At 50.2% G+C, this 15,227-nt stretch overlaps 3 protein-coding genes across 11 annotated transcripts in view; 1 reads left to right on the forward strand and 2 right to left on the reverse strand.

The window, feature by feature from the left end:
- The window catches only part of MAP3K13 (mitogen-activated protein kinase kinase kinase 13), a 55,747-nt gene extending 51,883 nt beyond the window's left edge, over window positions 1-3,864 (forward strand). For 7 of the 8 annotated variants that reach the window (XM_015871163.2, XM_015871165.2, XM_015871164.2 and 4 more), the window contains 2 exons: window positions 190-287; window positions 377-3,864. In XM_015871163.2, coding sequence (XP_015726649.1) covers window positions 190-287; window positions 377-413 — 135 coding nt within the window. In that variant the 3' untranslated portion in view covers window positions 414-3,864. Of the gene's footprint in view, window positions 1-189 lie in introns of all 8 variants that reach the window. The other variant, XM_015871170.2, reaches the window with a different exon arrangement.
- On the reverse strand, window positions 3,766-6,049 carry TMEM41A (transmembrane protein 41A). 2 transcript variants are annotated; one of them, XM_015871173.2, is made up of 5 exons: window positions 5,751-5,907; window positions 5,520-5,673; window positions 5,285-5,446; window positions 4,862-5,000; window positions 3,766-4,560 (listed from the first exon to the last, which is right to left on the reverse strand). In XM_015871173.2, the coding sequence occupies exons 1-5, from the start codon at window positions 5,846-5,848 to the stop codon at window positions 4,340-4,342; spliced, it is 774 nt and encodes a 257-aa protein (XP_015726659.1). In that variant the 5' UTR covers window positions 5,849-5,907; the 3' UTR covers window positions 3,766-4,339. The 2 variants fall into 2 exon arrangements, with proteins under 2 accessions (XP_015726659.1, XP_015726660.1); XM_015871174.2 differs by lacking the exon at window positions 4,862-5,000 and having other exon boundaries at window positions 4,453-4,560; window positions 5,751-6,049.
- LIPH (lipase H) lies at window positions 5,999-15,164 on the reverse strand. The gene is made up of 10 exons (XM_015870967.2): window positions 13,783-15,164; window positions 10,028-10,395; window positions 9,422-9,530; window positions 9,243-9,344; window positions 8,922-9,011; window positions 8,319-8,486; window positions 7,958-8,053; window positions 7,604-7,715; window positions 6,623-6,796; window positions 5,999-6,335 (listed from the first exon to the last, which is right to left on the reverse strand). The coding sequence occupies exons 1-10, from the start codon at window positions 13,832-13,834 to the stop codon at window positions 5,999-6,001; spliced, it is 1,608 nt and encodes a 535-aa protein (XP_015726453.1). The 5' UTR covers window positions 13,835-15,164.
- Between the last annotated feature and the right edge of the window lie 63 nt (window positions 15,165-15,227).

Below are 15,227 nucleotides of genomic sequence, written 5' to 3' on the forward strand. Positions count from 1 at the left end.
TGTCTCCTCCCCGAGGGGTAGAGAAGTGACCTTTGGTAGTGTGCTTACGTGTTGTTGACATCTCCCATGTGTTGCCGTCTCGTCCTTCTCTGCTGGCGGTGACCTTTACCCGTCTCCTGTTACAGACTGGGATGGTGTGGTTGATGTGGGATTGTTGCTTAAATATTTCCCTTTCCTTTTGCTTTGCAGAACCCAGCACAGTTTGGAGAATCAGACTGTGACTCTTCCGAAGGGGAGTGTTCTGATGCCACAGTCAGGACCAATAAACCCTGCAGCTCTGCTACTTGGTAATACAGATCCTCCCCCAAAGCTTTCCGATACTGGCATTTTGATTTCCCTGAGATTCCACTTCATTCCCCTTCATCACACTTTACAGGAAGAGAAGATGTTTCTCCTTCCCACCCCAGGAGTGATTTGCAATAACCCGAATCTCTGGAAAAAAAAAATGTCCAAATGAAATTAATTCTCTTGGAGCATTTCAATCAAGAATGGCAGGGATGTATTTTATTGAATAATCTAGTTACTGTAACATGGATATTTATTTTTTTGACATTTTAACACTTTTTACTGTAAAGAGTGGATTGTATTTATAGACACACAGACTTGTTGCAAAAAAAAAATAATAATAATAATTCAGAAAGCAAGCACATTACAGAGAAACATCGTGGGAGTCCTGCCTGGACAGCTTTATGGACAGAGCGGGGGATTCTCTTGCTGCTTTCACAGGGGACCAGGCCTCACGGCCCTGAAGATTGGAGAACAGATGAAGAAAAATGAAACCACTCCGTCTTATCACATGAGGAAGTGTGGGGGTATTAAAAAAAAAAAAAAAAAGGACCTTGCTGTCAAGGTAACCTGTGAACAAAGCGAATTCAGTATAACCAGCTGGGTCATTTTTTAATCAGAAGGTGGACGTGTTCCTGGAGAAAACTGGTACCGAGGTGCTAACATCCAGGGTCTTCTGAGTCAATGCATCCCCAGGAATGTAATAATGGGTTTTATTTGAAGGGTTTTTAGTTTCTTTTTTTCTGTTTTGTTTTTTAATCAACGTGTACGGTTGTGAGATCCTGCAAATGTGTTCTAACCTCGTCCTCTCAAGAATTGGTGTAAGAGCACTTCTTAACATCGTCCTTGCTTCGCTCTGGCAGTGTTGACCTCCAGTTGAGCAGGGAATCCTCCTTCAGATGCGGTGTGCCATTTCCCAGTTTACTTCCTCCTCTTACCTCCTGTCTGTTTCAGTCAGCTAAAGAAATCAATCCAATCAGTGTTGGAAAAGCAAGAACTTGGAGAGAACGTTCTGCAGAGCCCGAGCACTCTTCTGGGGAGGAAACTTGGAGATGCCTGTACTGGACTTGGAGAAGCAGCCTCTCACCTACAGCAGCATCAGTAACCAGCAGAGAGCTGTGTGTTGGGGGGGGAAAGACTGGGAATCACTGGCCTAGATCTGAGCATCAGCCCTGCTTTGTCTCCTTACTGTATGTTCTTGGAAGCATTCACAGCCGCCTGCCCTTCATGTCAGGCTTGGTGCAAAACAGGTTGTGCAGGGAGCCTTGAGGTACACTGAGGCCCCTGTTTCTTCTTTGAGCTGCAACTCTACAGGTGAAAGTGAGGATAATACCAGTATGTGGACAGGCCGAGGCATTGGCAGATGAGAAAAGTTTGTTCTCTGATAGAACTCATAGTGCCTTCCCTTCAAACACTACTCTTCTAAATTGATATTTAAAGAGAACAAAAAAGAGCATGCCCTCCCCTCCCTTCCCTTTAGCTGATCTTCCCCTCTAAGAGCTTTCACTCTGCCCTTCGTAGCGTGCTGGCTGACACAGCCCGTGCTGCCCTGCAGCCTGGCATCACCAGCCTGAGATGAACGGCAGGAATGGACCATGGACAGGTACTTCTGTTGCTTTGTTTGTTTACATTTTATGTTAAAATATTGCTTTGAATTTATCTGTGCTAATTTATAGCCTTGTGGCAAAATGAAGGAAAATGTCTTATACAGAGAGCAGTATTGTATGAGTTAAATTATCCCATATTGTTAAATTCTGTAGCTGGACTACACACAGATCTTAAGTTATGATGTTATTTTGTTATTTATTATCATTTCTGTAGATCAGAAGGTTGGCTTCACTGCTAGCACAATTGTAATCTGTTTGTGTGACGTTACCTTCTCCCTGATCGCTTGGGGGTGGGTGGGAGCAGAGCTGGTCTCAGTGGCTGTCAGTAGCTGCTGCCTCCCATGGGTGCTGTCACCCTAGGGCAGGGAACCTGGCATGGCTGGTCAGGTTGGGATGGCTGCAGCCAGCCTGTGAGCCCTGGGATATTCCTTGTGGGGATGCTGCAGTTGTTTGTGTTGCTGATAGAGTTGGCAGCCTGCGAGCTGGTGGGGAACAGTGACCAGGGAGTGAGTGTCTGGTGGTGTTGGTCACAAAGGGAGTAACTTTACAGATCATCTGGCAAATAGCGTTCAGAAGGGCAGGCAGAGAGGTGGGCAGTTACTGCTGGCACCCGGTGGGTCACTGCTGCAGGACTGTCAGGCTGTGGAGAGGAGATCAGCTCACCCTGCCTGCAGCAGCAACGCTCAGCTTTGCACTGAGAGCATGGAGGGGAGCGAAGCTCTTGTCTGGTTTGTTTCTTGTTTACTCTCTCTTCCATCACTTGTTCCACCCAAAGGCCTCTCCCATGGCTGGAGGCATGAGGTGCTGGCGAGGCTTTGCTGTTGTGGTGAGGTTTTGGTGCAGATGAGATGGTACAGATAGTTACCCAGCAAGTTGGAGTCCAGGGCATGAGAACAGAGTGGTGCAGAATTGTGCATGTAGCATATGCACACAGAGAAAAAGATCAAACTACTCCATAAAGAGAGGTTGAGAACTACCCATCACATCTACTGTCGTACCCCCAGGCAGTCCTGCAGCAATAGGCCCACGGCAGAGCTGCCTCCAGCTCAGGCCTATCTCAGTCTCTGTGCAGGAACTTCAGTCTGTGCTAAACTCTATCCCTACCAAAAAGATCCTGCGGGGCTTTTGGTAGCCGTGGCCTCTGCTCAGAGCTTCACAGTGTGCTCAAACTCCTCTGGGCCTGCAGAGATGCGGATGCTTTGGTGTGTGGGATGTGGGGACCTTCCTGCCCAGCTGTCCTGGGGGAGCAGCATTTGCTCCCTATCTCTCCCTGGGACACGCTGTCTCGTTTTGCAGCTGGAGGAGTAGAGCTGAACCCTTCTGACTGGCTGCTGCAAACACTGCAGCCACACTTGGGCCTGGTTTCTTTGCATGCCCAGCTCATCACACCGTTACATCCAGCTTCTCCGCTCCTCGTAGCTGCTGCCTACTATGCAGTGTCCCTCCGGGACTGCCACTAGGGCTGCCCCTTCCTCGTGTGAACACACAGCCCTGTACCCATGGAGGTGTAATCCCAGCCCTCTGCCTGCACACGCTCCGCATGCTGGGCAGTGCAGGGGGCTGAGCGTTGCTCTGCGTGGCCCAGATCTGCTCGTGGACGTCATCTCCATCGCTGCGGTTCTGTGCACTTCCTTGCAGTAAACACCGTGTTTGCAGGACAGAAGTAAACCGTGTTCCCTTTCCAGCATCCTGCCTTCCCTGAGCCAGTTCTCGTGGCTGCTGACAGCTCCTGAACACTAGCCTAGATCTTCTCCCAGTGCTGAATGTTGCCTTCCCCACTGTCGTGTTAAGTAACCATTTCATCCTGGCCCTGTCCAGTAGTGTTCATCTCTCTCCTCCCTGCTCTGCAGATTCCTGATACAAACTTGATTTCTTTTTTTTTTTTTTTTTGTATTGAACAGTGTACAGTGATGGAAACAAGAATGACTATCAAAGCAAACAATGCATGGAATAAAAAGCCAGTGTACTTCAACGCTTATCAGGCTGGTCTGGTATCTGGGAATGGTTTGCGTTATGCTTTGGGACAAAGTCTTTCAGTAATTAACGAGAAGCTGCCTATCTCCTAACCCCAGCTGAGCTGGAACTACCCAGAGCTCTGAGTACCAGATGTGATGGCACACAGGCAGACTTTAAGCACCCACGTGTTCTCTGCCAGGTGCTGATGCCTTTGCAATAGGCAGGCAACACCTGCCAGCACAGCAGAGATGCTGGTTGACTTAAAGGACGCAGGCGATCTACCTCCAGTGTTCACCAAGTTTCCTTCTTTTATATTTTTCCAGTGCAGATCCATGCACGATAAAACATGAATTAAAAAGGAGAACGTTACACCTCCTCTTAGATGAGGAGAAGAGTAAAAGCTGCAATTATCCATGGTCCACAAGGACACAGAGCATGCAGAACATAACCCATAGGAACAGAGACCCACAGCACCTGGGCCATCTGAGCCATCACATGTTCTTTTTGCCATTGAGTAATGGAGCGTGCTCATCTTCATCCAGCTTTAAGTGCTTCTTGCTGTATTTCTTGATCAGAGTCCCTGGTATCAATGCTGCCATGGCCATCAGAAGCAGTTTGAGCAGCGTGTCCCAAGAGAAAATGGCATCCAGAGAGTTGATTTGTGACAGAATGGCTCCTGTCTGTACACAGATGAAGTTATAGGGGGTAAGACCTGGAAGAATCAGAGCAAAAAGCCTGTTAACATCCCCTCTGCCTCCATGCAAGAATGCCAAACTAGCCCTAATGCATCCTTGCCCAGGGGCAGATACGTGTCTGTGTTTGTGACAGAAAGAGAAGGGTGTAACACAAGACTCTGCTGCACCCACATTTACAAGAGGAGCAGCATGAATGTGAGCATCTAATTGGGGCAGTCCCAGCTGAGCCCTGCTGCTCTGCCTCCCCCAGCCCAGGGCTGGGTGCTGAGGAGGCAGTGCCACCACATCATCCCCTTTGCCAGCACCCCTAGGCCTCACCGATGAGAACGGAGAAGAAGAACTGAGCAATGGGGATGTTGAGGATGGGAGCCGAGAGATTCAGAAACCAATTTGGTGTCATGGGGAACAGCCTCAGGAACAGCAGGAAGAAAAACAGGCAGCTCCTGTTCTCTTCGACCTGGCAAGAGAAACGCTCCTTGTTATTGCTTAGACAGTAGGATGAGTGGAATAGCCCCAGAATGGCTCGGTGGGGGCTCACCCTGTCCCATCCCCTGTTGTGGGCTGGCTGCTCCCCAATAACTCAGGCTGCCCACAGCCCACCCAGCCCTGAGCATCCCATCCAACAGCCCCCAGCACAGCCGGTCCAGAACTGCTTTAGGAGCCGTATGTGCGCTCCTAGAGCCCAGCGATGGGACACGAGACCCGAGCATCAACCAGCCGGTGCAGAACGGCGGCCGTTACCTTCCTTTGCAGCAAAGCCACTTTATCAGGGAAGTACCGCACCACCAAGCGCTTCCCAAAGGCTCTGGACAGCAGGTAGCAGCAGGTGGCTCCCAGCGACGTGAGCGCCGAGCAGAGCAGCAGCCCGACCCACGGCCCGAACAGCGCTCCGGCCAGGACGTTCTGCGGGCGAAACATCGTGCTGACAACCGGGCACGGAGCACGGCCCCGCACCGCGGCCCCACGGCCCCGTTACCAGCAGGCTGGAGCCGGGGATGGCGAAGCTCTGCTTGTAGAGGTAGGCGGCACAGAACAGCGCTACAGCCGCCCCGCGGTGCCGCCGCTCGTAGTCCCGCAGCGCCTCGCTCAGCTCCCGCAGCTCCTCCAGGTCCGACGGGAAGCGCAGCGGCCTAAGGACACCAACAGCGGGACGCGAGTCGCAGCTCCGGCCGCACCGCCCTGCTCCCACCCGCCTGCCCGCACCCACCTGCGGGTCTGCCCCGCTCCCAGCCACGCCGACAGCAGCCACAGCGATAGCGTGGATCCCGCGAACACCAGCAGCAGCGCTGCCGGCCGCCGCCACATCGCGGCACCGACACCGGCCCCGACCCGGAGCTGCGCGCACGCTCAATGCGGCCCCTATGGGGGAGTGTCCGACAGCGCTCGGCTACGGGGTGTACGGCTGTATTGAGCGCAGCGCCACCGTGTGGCGACAGAGGGAACTGCAGCAGCTGTTCAGCCGCCCGACGCTGTTACTGTTACTACTGCTGGTTCTGGTTCTGGTTCTGGTTCTGGTTCTGTTACTGCTGTTATTGCTGGTGCTGGTTCTGGTGCTGGTTCTGGTGCTGCTGTTATTGCTGGTTCTGGTTCTGTTACTGCTGTTATTGCTGGTTCTGGTTCTGGTTCTGGTGCTGGTTTATGTTCTGGTTCTGGTTCTGGTTCTGGTTCTGGTTCTGCTGTTATTGCTGGTTCTGGTTCTGGTGCTGCTCCCCGCCGCTCGGTGCACGGGATGGGCCTGAAGCTTTGCTCCGCGTTCTCCGTCAGCACCAGGTCGTACCGGCACAGCGACGGCCTGAGACAAAGCAGGATTCCAAAGGTCACAAGGATTCCAAACGGGAACAGCCTCTGTGCATCCACATGATGCTGATCAGAGGTTAAAACCAGGCCCCAAATGATGCTTTCAGCACAATAAGATAAGCCCTGTGGTCAGGCAGGTGTGTGGGGATTCACTCCCAAGCTGTGCATACAATGATCAAACATAATGTAATGCTCCTTGGCAGACTTGCCAGGTTTGGGACGTGGGAGATTCTCCTCTGTTTCTGCCCACTTTGCAGCATGGACAGTTAGTGCAGCACTTACCTTGCAGGGTTTGAGAGTGACCTGAACCTCATCTGAAGAATCCTGAGCTTGAATTTAGGGCCGACGACAGACCCAGTGGAAAAGGTCAGGGAAATTCTCTTCACATTCTCCAAATCCTGGTTGAATCCAATGAGCAAACTGATGTGCTTGTACTGCTGGAAGGCTGCAGCTTCGCTAGAGGTAAAGCACACAAGGGTCAGGGAGTCCCTGGGGGAGCAGCGTGGTTTTTAATACAGTCAGTTCAATATTAGGGGCCGCATTTGTGATCAGTTTCTGGTTCTAAGGAAGTGGCTGCATGTTCAGATGTGCAACGTGAACCTGTTGGACCACTCTGAGCAGCACAGAGCTGCTCACATCAGTGCTGTGCACTGTGGCATTGAGGTTCCTTGTCTGGGGGCTGTGGGAGGTGTGGTGGGCAGGATGTGTCCTCACCTGCCTGCAGTAAATAGGCCGTGTGTGGGCTGCCATGGGTTGTGCAAGCCGGAGCTACGTGGGTTGTTCCAACGTGGGCATATAGGGCTGGGAGAACAAGTGGTGAGAGAGAGGTGGGGAAACTGGTTGGGCAGGACGTTGGGCTGAAGCGTGTTCATATCAATGGGAAACTGCTGGTCTAGATGAACACTGGTCGGTTTTTATTTTGCCTCTCCAAGCAGAATGAATTGATCTGGGTGTTCCATAGTCAGGCCTGGGTTTGTCCTTGCTGTGCTGGGTGCAAGCAAGTGGGGAGCTGGGATTTGCCCTGCTCTACAGGAGGCTCAGAGCAGCCCTGCTGTTCACAACAGTGCTCAGGGAGCTGGGAAGCACCCAGAGCAAAGAGCTGGGCTGCACCAGTGTGCACCAGGGGACTGCGAAGCTCATCTAATGTGTGTATAGTATCAAGGAGCAGCAAAAATAGGAGGAGGAGGTCTTGTTTCCTTCCCAGCTCCAGTTGTGCTGAGTGCTTTGCTAATACTGGTACATCATCAGGTGGGTGAGACTTACGGGTTAACTTTGGATTCTGCCTTCTTCCCAGTGCCATCAGCTAACACCACGCTGAGCGTGCCCCTCCTGGTGCCTCTGTTCCATGTCACCATGTCCACAAAGTAGTGATATACTGTGAGCAAGAGAGAGCATGGTCACATCCTGCCCTGCCCTGCATCCCAGCATGTCATGAGTGAGGTGTGGGGTGGATGTGTGTGGGGAAGCCCCAGAGGAAGCACACTCCATAGGGTTACATCATGTTACACCCAGAGGCCTTTTCTTTCTCCTCTCCCTGTCTCTGTGTCAGTGCCGACCATCTGTGCTGAAGGAGGTGATGCACAAAGAGAAATGGTGTCAGAAATCTCTGTCACTCACGGCAAAACGGCTCTTCATCCGCGGTATCAAAATACATGTTTGTCACTGGGTGGCTCTGCTTTGTTAAATGGCTTTTCCACTCGTGGGCGTAATAACCTGTAGACAACAGGTGAAAAATGAAACAGGGTCACCGAGCTGGTCAATCAGCAATTAAATTGCTGGGAATAACAATGTGGATATTCAAGAAACGGTGTGTCTCTGTTCAGCTGCAAAGAGAAGCTGTGGGTGCCCCCATCCCTGGGGGTGCTCATGGCCGGGTTGGATGGGGCTCAGGGCAGCCTGAGCTGGGGCTGGAACCAAATGGTCTTTAAGGTCTCTTCCAACCCACGGGGGAATCCCTTTGTGCTCCCCTGATCCTTACCTAGGATGGGGCATGGCATGGGCTGGAAGGTTTCGCAGCTGGTACATTTCCCCCTCCTGTAGCTCCTGTATGACTCACATGGGTATGCTGTGATATTGCAGCTCTTTTTCAGGGATGCCATGAAGAGGAAAACAGACCTTTGGTGGTCACATTTAAAGTACTTCAATCCTTAACCGTACACAGAGAGGAAATATTTCATTAGCAATGCAGGAAAACAGCACCGTCTATGGCTGCATCCATCCAACACACCACGTTGCCTTCATCTCAAACCTGCTTTCTGAGCAGCTTCTTACCATTGCTATTCCCTGTGGTAGATAAAACCCTTCCTGTGTTTTCTAAACATAGCCACAAAATGAAGACATGCATTTACTCAATGATTTTATATATGGAAGATCATCCCATGGATGCTTGTGCCAGCCCTGACCTGGACACCAGTGCCCACCATCTGAACCCATTACATCAGTGTGTCAGCAAGGGATTGCTCTTATGGCCTTCCCATCTATTTTCTAGCTGTGGTGATGTTTCATTGGCCTTCTCCTGTTCTCTGATTGGAAACACTTTGTCACTGTGTGTATGTGTGTGTGTAGTTCCAAAATGAATTACCAGCAAATACTGTCGGCGGGCAGCCTGGTTGGTCAGTGCCACCATTGGGGTAGAAGTCAATGTGGCCGAGGGCGTCTGCATAGCCCAGCCCTGGGAAGAGAAGACAGATAGGGAGGGAACATTAAATAGTAGAATGGCAAGGAAGGAAACGAGAAACCAACTGGAGAATATACTGGTTATTTAGCTCTAGGAGGCCTCCCTGTGCAGGGAATGTTATTTCCCTAATATCCAACTGGCACCATCCTGAGCCCAACATCCAACCTGAACCTGCGCTCCCAGCACGTTTCCTTTCAGTGCTAAAGAGCAGATGTCACCACATACCATCAGTGTCTGAGTGAATGACATCAACAAACTGTGCATCACTGGGGTCCAACCTCTCACTGGGCGGCTTTCCTCTGTACAGGGGGCCCGCTGGGTCGAGGCCTACAACACAAAAGCAATGCACAGCTGACAATGAGCAGCAATCCTGGAAGCAAAAGGGCTGCCAGCAGGAAGGTTACCTGTGATCCTTCCCAGCTGACCACCAAACATCTGTCCCACCAGGCCGGAGATGTGTGCTCCCAGGCTGACTCCTATCATGTGAATGGAGTCGAGCGACGCACCGTGAATCTGGGATTTGAATATATAACCACAGGGGTTAGACATTAGACATAGACATTTAATGCTAAAAGGGCATTAAAAAAGTCAGGAGGAGGAATGTAAATGCATCTCTCTGCTCTTCATCTGTTTTCCATGGGTATGTTCCACTCCATATAAATATAAGGGTTGGACTCAGTGATCCTTATGGGTTACATCCAACTGGGGATGCTCTATGATCTCATGATTTTCCCTTTTAATAGTCCCATGGTACATCCAGCACACACGTTTGAGGCCTATATCCAAGAGCTGTGAATGCAGCAGCTCAGAAAGGTTGTATTTTCCTTGTGCACTGATTACAGGTTGGGCAGTATTCATAGGTTCCATGCAAGGCATTAGCACACAGAAAGATGCAGAGACCCAGTGTCACTTTAAGCTGACTTTGGACATCCAGATAGTGGATGTTTTTAAGCACTTCCTATATGCCCTTTACATTAATAACTGTATCACAGTGTGCACGTTCCACTTACCAACATCTCATCCATAAATTTCTTCAGAATCTCAGCAACTTTCTTGCTGTTTCTGGAAGCATTGCTATAGATGATAGTAGTTGCCCCCCGGTTCCAGTCCACAATGATGATGTTCATGTCCTCTACAGAAAGCAGGAGATGCACCAAGTCAGGGATCCAGACCGGGGCAGAGCCTGTGGGCCGGAATCCATGGATAATGAAGGTGGTTTTCTTGGTCAGATCCAGATACTTGGAGGCTGTTGAATTGAGCTCTTCGGCGCAGTCTTCATTCTGTCTGGTGTACAGCATCAGCTTCACTTCCAGGTCGGTCCCTATCAAGGCGCTGCCGAAGCTGAGCACGGTGAAAGCAGGACATGTCTCCTTGGGATCTGAAACGAGCACAGCGTGGCATTATTCAGGTTAGCAGCCAAGCATTTCTCTTGGCCTTTTCTACCTGCCAGCCCTGCCCAGGCACAGAACGTGTGCTGGGAACTGCCTGAGCTGCTCCTTTCCATGCCATCATGTCAGTGGAGCTGCTCTGTATCTTAGTTTCTCTTGCTATGTTGGAACAAAGGCAGTGAGCCCTGTATCCTGTATACCTTTCACTAGCAGCTGGGAGGTGGCATGGGCTCCCAAGGAACCCCAGAAGGGTGAGGAAGGTATTACAGAATGGAAGCAAGGGTGATGGCTGTGTAGGTTGGGCAGCACACCCAGATGCTCTGGACAAGCTGTAGGGTGAAGAGATCTCTCTGTATTTATTCTGGAGCTGGCAAGCTGTGCGGGATCTTGCTGTTGTGAGGGACAGCTCTGGGCTTTGCTTGTATTTGCAGATCCAGCCTGCTATTTCAGACTGTGAAATGGGACACCCTTTGTCTGAATGCGATACGGCACCGATCGCGCTTTGTACACAGCTGGAGAGTTCCCGAATGTTCAGTAAGTGCTGCTTTTCACCACAATCTCTGCCATTCGAAAGCCTGTCTTTGTTCTCTGCTTTTCCAGCAGACCACCAGCTGAGCCTTCACAGCCCCATGCAAGCTCCAGCAGGGCTCTGCTAAAGGAATAACAGTCTCCATGCAGGCTGCTTACCCAGGCCCTCCCAGGTTCTGCAGCCTTTCTCTGGCCCACAATCTCCTTGTTTTTATTGAAGAACCTTGTGGGAGAAAGCATCTCTCTCGCACGCGCACCCTGGGCTGCATTAATTATTCCCCTGCAGTTGCTAGAGGATTTTTGCTGCTCAAAAGGGCTGTGTTGGAGGTGGAAGAGGTTTGGGATACCTGCAGCTATAAGGCAGCAGTGCTCTAGCAGGTGTCCAGCACTCCGTGCATTTTAATTTCTAAATGATGGATTTCTCACAGTTCCCACAATAAACTTTCATGCTTTTTTCCTCCTATGGAAACCAGAAGCATGAAAGTAATATAAATGCTGCTCACCCAGCACATAAAATAATCCGCTCAGTTGCCATAGTTCTGCTAATTACTTTGCAGAAGCCCCAGGAGCTCCAGAAATAAAAGTTAATAGGCTAAGAGGATGTTGCAGTTAACTCCAACTGGATGTATTAAATTACTACTATAAATTCCGAAATAAATTTTAACGTTTGAGACCCACAGAGTCCTTCCTGTGGAAAGCCCATGGTGAGATACGAAGAGTGGAATGGGAGCAGTGGGGAATGAACTCTCAGGCAGGGCCAGAGAACATCAGTTGAAGTCATTGGCTTTGAGCAGAGGGTTCTCTGCCTCCTAAAGCTCCCATCTACCAGGAGCACACCACTCTGGGCCCTGCTGACCTTTAGTGCCTCACTCTTGGTCCCTTTGCTCTCCATAGGGCAACAGTATTAAGAGTTCTCTTCCATCTGGAGATCTCAGAGTAACCAGCAGAGGAGAGCTATGGTTTTATGCTGGTACACAGCAGCTATCAGTGACTCTCCTCCATGTGCTACTGCAGTGTAAGAGAAAAAAACACCCCACATTGCTCTTTGTTTAATAACTCGATGTGTTTTAGTTCCCGTATAGCATTGTTGCGCAGTATTGTTATTCATCTGTACTGCCACGGAGGCTATAGAAATGCAGGCAGAAATGCTGGACCTGAATTATTTCGACATGGTGCAAGGCTGCTCTGGTTGCTTAATTAGTCTCTTATCTCTGCGCCGTGCTGTGACTTGCCCTGGGGAGCACTTGGTTGGCACCAGAGCAACCCAAACCTTCTGCCAAAGAAGGGCTATTAAAGAGCTGCTCAGGATTTGCTAATCCCTGAGTTTAAAAAGCATTGTTATATCTGCACCAAGTCTGTTCAATTTGTTCTCTTTTCATTAACGAGATCAGATGAGTGCTGATAGAGGGGCAAAGCCTGCCAGCTTCTCCCTGCTGCATGGCTGTGTGTCACAGGAGCTGACACATGAGGGCAGCTGGGGATCCTGCATTCATTCCTCCTCCTGATAAGCACAGGATGGCAAATCTGCTTTGGTGTTCCTATGTTGGAGCTGGACATCTTCTGCCTTGAGCATGAGATGAGATCAACCTCTCAGATGTACCTGAGAGGGGCATCTTCAGCACAGCTGGCTTATGGAGACCAGGAGCAGGGGGGAGTGCTGCAGCCATGAGAATGGTGCTGGGCAGACCCTGCAGCAGTCACTGCAGTCAGTGCCACGTAAGGCTTGCATCCTCCTGGGCTCTCTCATTAATTCCTTGGAAATGGTGTTTGGAGACTCTCCCTTCCTTTTGTCTCGGGTGTTCATCCTATGGACAGGAAGGTCCTCATCTTTCTGCACAGAAAGAACGGCATCTCTATTTTGGCCTCTTGCAAAGTGAAGGTCCAAAAGGTTTCCTCCTCATCATCGCCTCATCTGTCAGATCTATGGCTGCCCTGGTGAGCCTTGAGAGACCACATTGCTCACAGAGCCCACCAAAGGGCTGCTCACTGCCCAGCAGCTTCTGCAGACCTCCAACCAATGGGCTCCCATGGCAGTCTGCAGCATCCCTGACTTCCAAAGCACCATGACCTTGTCTGGGATGTGCCATTTGTTTCAAGAGAACCTTATGCATCAGCACTAACGTGGTCATCATTGAGCACTGCCACACAGCAAATCTTACCAGCATTGCTGAGTTACTTCCATGTTTTCCACACGAAGGGTCTGCCCTCCACCTCTTAAAATGGCCTTCAGTACCTCCCACTTATTACTATGTTTCCTACAGTGTATTCATCACAATAAGCAAAAGGAGACCTCCAAGGCTGCCCCAGGGAACCTGATGAGATCTCAGCCTTTGTGAGAATCCTTTGCATTGTTCTAAACCCTGTTTGTTTCCCCCTGCAAAGAATAGAGCTGCAGCTTCACAAAGCAAGCGACGCGCTCCCATGAGTGCGCTAACAGAAGGCAGCACATTTGTTGCTTATTAAACAGGTTGATTCTTGATGGGGCCACGAGGATACCAAGTGAAGTTTAGCGTTCATAAATGCTAATTCATCCTTTGTGGCTGTCATGTAACGCGCCGCTGAAAAGAAATCAGTCTGCTCTCAAGATTTCAGATGACGTTTTTCAGTGTCGATGGATGCTGCTTATATAAGAGGAATGTTTGCAAAGTGAAGAAGAGATCATACAAATGACTTCTGGCTTCATGTCTTCTTTAGTTCATGAAACCAAGACAGTTTGCTTTAAGAGAGACAATGCTAGTTAAAAACCCTACACAGTAACCTTATAACGCAGAGGGCAGATAGGTTTATGCTTCTGCAAAGCAGAGTAAGCATTATATTGAACAAAAAAATCAAAGCAATTGACTTCCTACCTGTTTTCACCCCATACAAAAGGCAGAGGAACGTGACACACAGCCTCAGCATATGGGCTCCCACATGGAACTTGTAGAGGTAGAAAATCTTACGGATCCCGCGGTTTCTTTGGCACGTATTCGCTGCCTCTGACAACAGTTTGCTGTCTTTTTCTTCCAGTAATGTAGGTGTGGTGAAAGGAGGAAGTTCCCAGCCAAGAAATAAAGATGGGGCTGAAGTTATACAACCAGCTCTTCTTTCTCAAAAGGTGGGGCACCTTCTCTTGTAGCAGGATCCCTTGTTTTAAAGATTGTTTGCCCAGGGCTGTGACTAATCAAAGGCAGGAACGGTTCAGTATCACGCTGTAAGCAGCACTTTGACTACCTGTGTTGAAATTACTGCCTGCCTGTTCGTCTTCTGCTAAGAGTGTCAAAAGGGAGTGAAGGACGTAGGTGTGCAAAGCCGATCGGTATCTGGGCAGGGCCAGCACTCAGCTTCCCAGGACCCACATTGGTAGCATTGGGACACTCCCATCCGTGTTCCTCTGGTTCTCCCACGCTCTGTCTGTCTCCAGCAGGTGGAAGCCCAGCATCCCTTTTAACCTGTGAGGTCCTTCATGATTTGGATGGGCACCACTTTGTCCTGACAACGTTCCCAGTTCAACTCAATACGTGCTGCCAAGGAGCTGCTGTTTTGGACAGCACTCACACATCTGACATATCCCCACCATGTTTTCTTATAGCCCTGCTGGAACCTTGTGAATTCAGCTCCAATTCAAGCGAGAAAGGCTTTTTTTCCCCCCTTGCTAGACAGTAAGAAGTGGGCAGATGCACAGACAACCATCAGGGCTGGGAAAGGAAGCCTGAAATTGGAGCTGGAAAATCCTGTGGCAAAATTGGTGTGATGGGGATGGAGCCTGTGATGGAGTGAGAGAGGGGAAGGGAAGAGAGAACAGAGACGGCTGCTGGGTACACAAAGCCACCACGCAGCTTCTAGTGTTTTCTTTGCAGGGAGAGGGAACATGGGGAGGATCAGAAATACCTCATTAAGCCCAAGCTCTGTTTTGCCCCCTGCTGAGATACAGCGAGGAGCTGAACTATTACAGTTCCCAGCAGCGTAGCTGTTTCTAAGGTCTATACTGTACATATGAAGCTTGGGTTAATCCTGAGCAGCCTGCTGGCTGCATGCAGCTCCTTCTTGTTCAGATGAGCTCACTGCTGGCTCAGAGCAGGCACTGCTGACTCCTCAGGCAGGGGCTGCCCCAGCCACTCAAACCAAGCATCCTCCTACTCAGCGCCCATGTCCTCACAGAACATCCAACGTGCTCAGCCAATAGGGATTTTGAGTAACCATCATTTGAGCACAAATCGCACCATTTAAACAACGTGTAAATATACAGTGGTCAGCACTGGCAGCGAACTCTAACACAAAACACAGTTATACCTCTTGGGACATAAACCTCCAC

Source organism: Coturnix japonica, chromosome 9 (assembly GCF_001577835.2).
Source record: "Coturnix japonica isolate 7356 chromosome 9, Coturnix japonica 2.1, whole genome shotgun sequence".
NCBI lineage: Eukaryota > Metazoa > Chordata > Aves > Galliformes > Phasianidae > Coturnix > Coturnix japonica.

Bases quoted from the DNA above. Each gene is read 5' to 3' on its own strand.
- TMEM41A (XM_015871173.2), bottom strand. From the start codon at position 5,848: ATGTGGCGGCGGCCGGCAGCGCTGCTGCTGGTGTTCGCGGGATCCACG. The intron at 5,674-5,750 runs GTGGGTGCGGGC...TGGTGTCCTTAG, and splicing joins GGAGCGGGGCAGACCCGCAG to GCCGCTGCGCTTCCCGTCGG. The intron at 5,001-5,284 runs GTAACGGCCGCC...TTCTCTTGCCAG, and splicing joins TGGCTTTGCTGCAAAGGAAG to GTCGAAGAGAACAGGAGCTG.
- LIPH (XM_015870967.2), bottom strand. From the start codon at position 13,834: ATGCTGAGGCTGTGTGTCACGTTCCTCTGCCTTTTGTATGGGGTGAAA. The intron at 10,396-13,782 runs GTAGGAAGTCAA...TGCTCGTTTCAG, and splicing joins TTTGTATGGGGTGAAAACAG to ATCCCAAGGAGACATGTCCT. The intron at 8,487-8,921 runs GTAATTCATTTT...TGTACGGTTAAG, and splicing joins CCCGCCGACAGTATTTGCTG to GATTGAAGTACTTTAAATGT.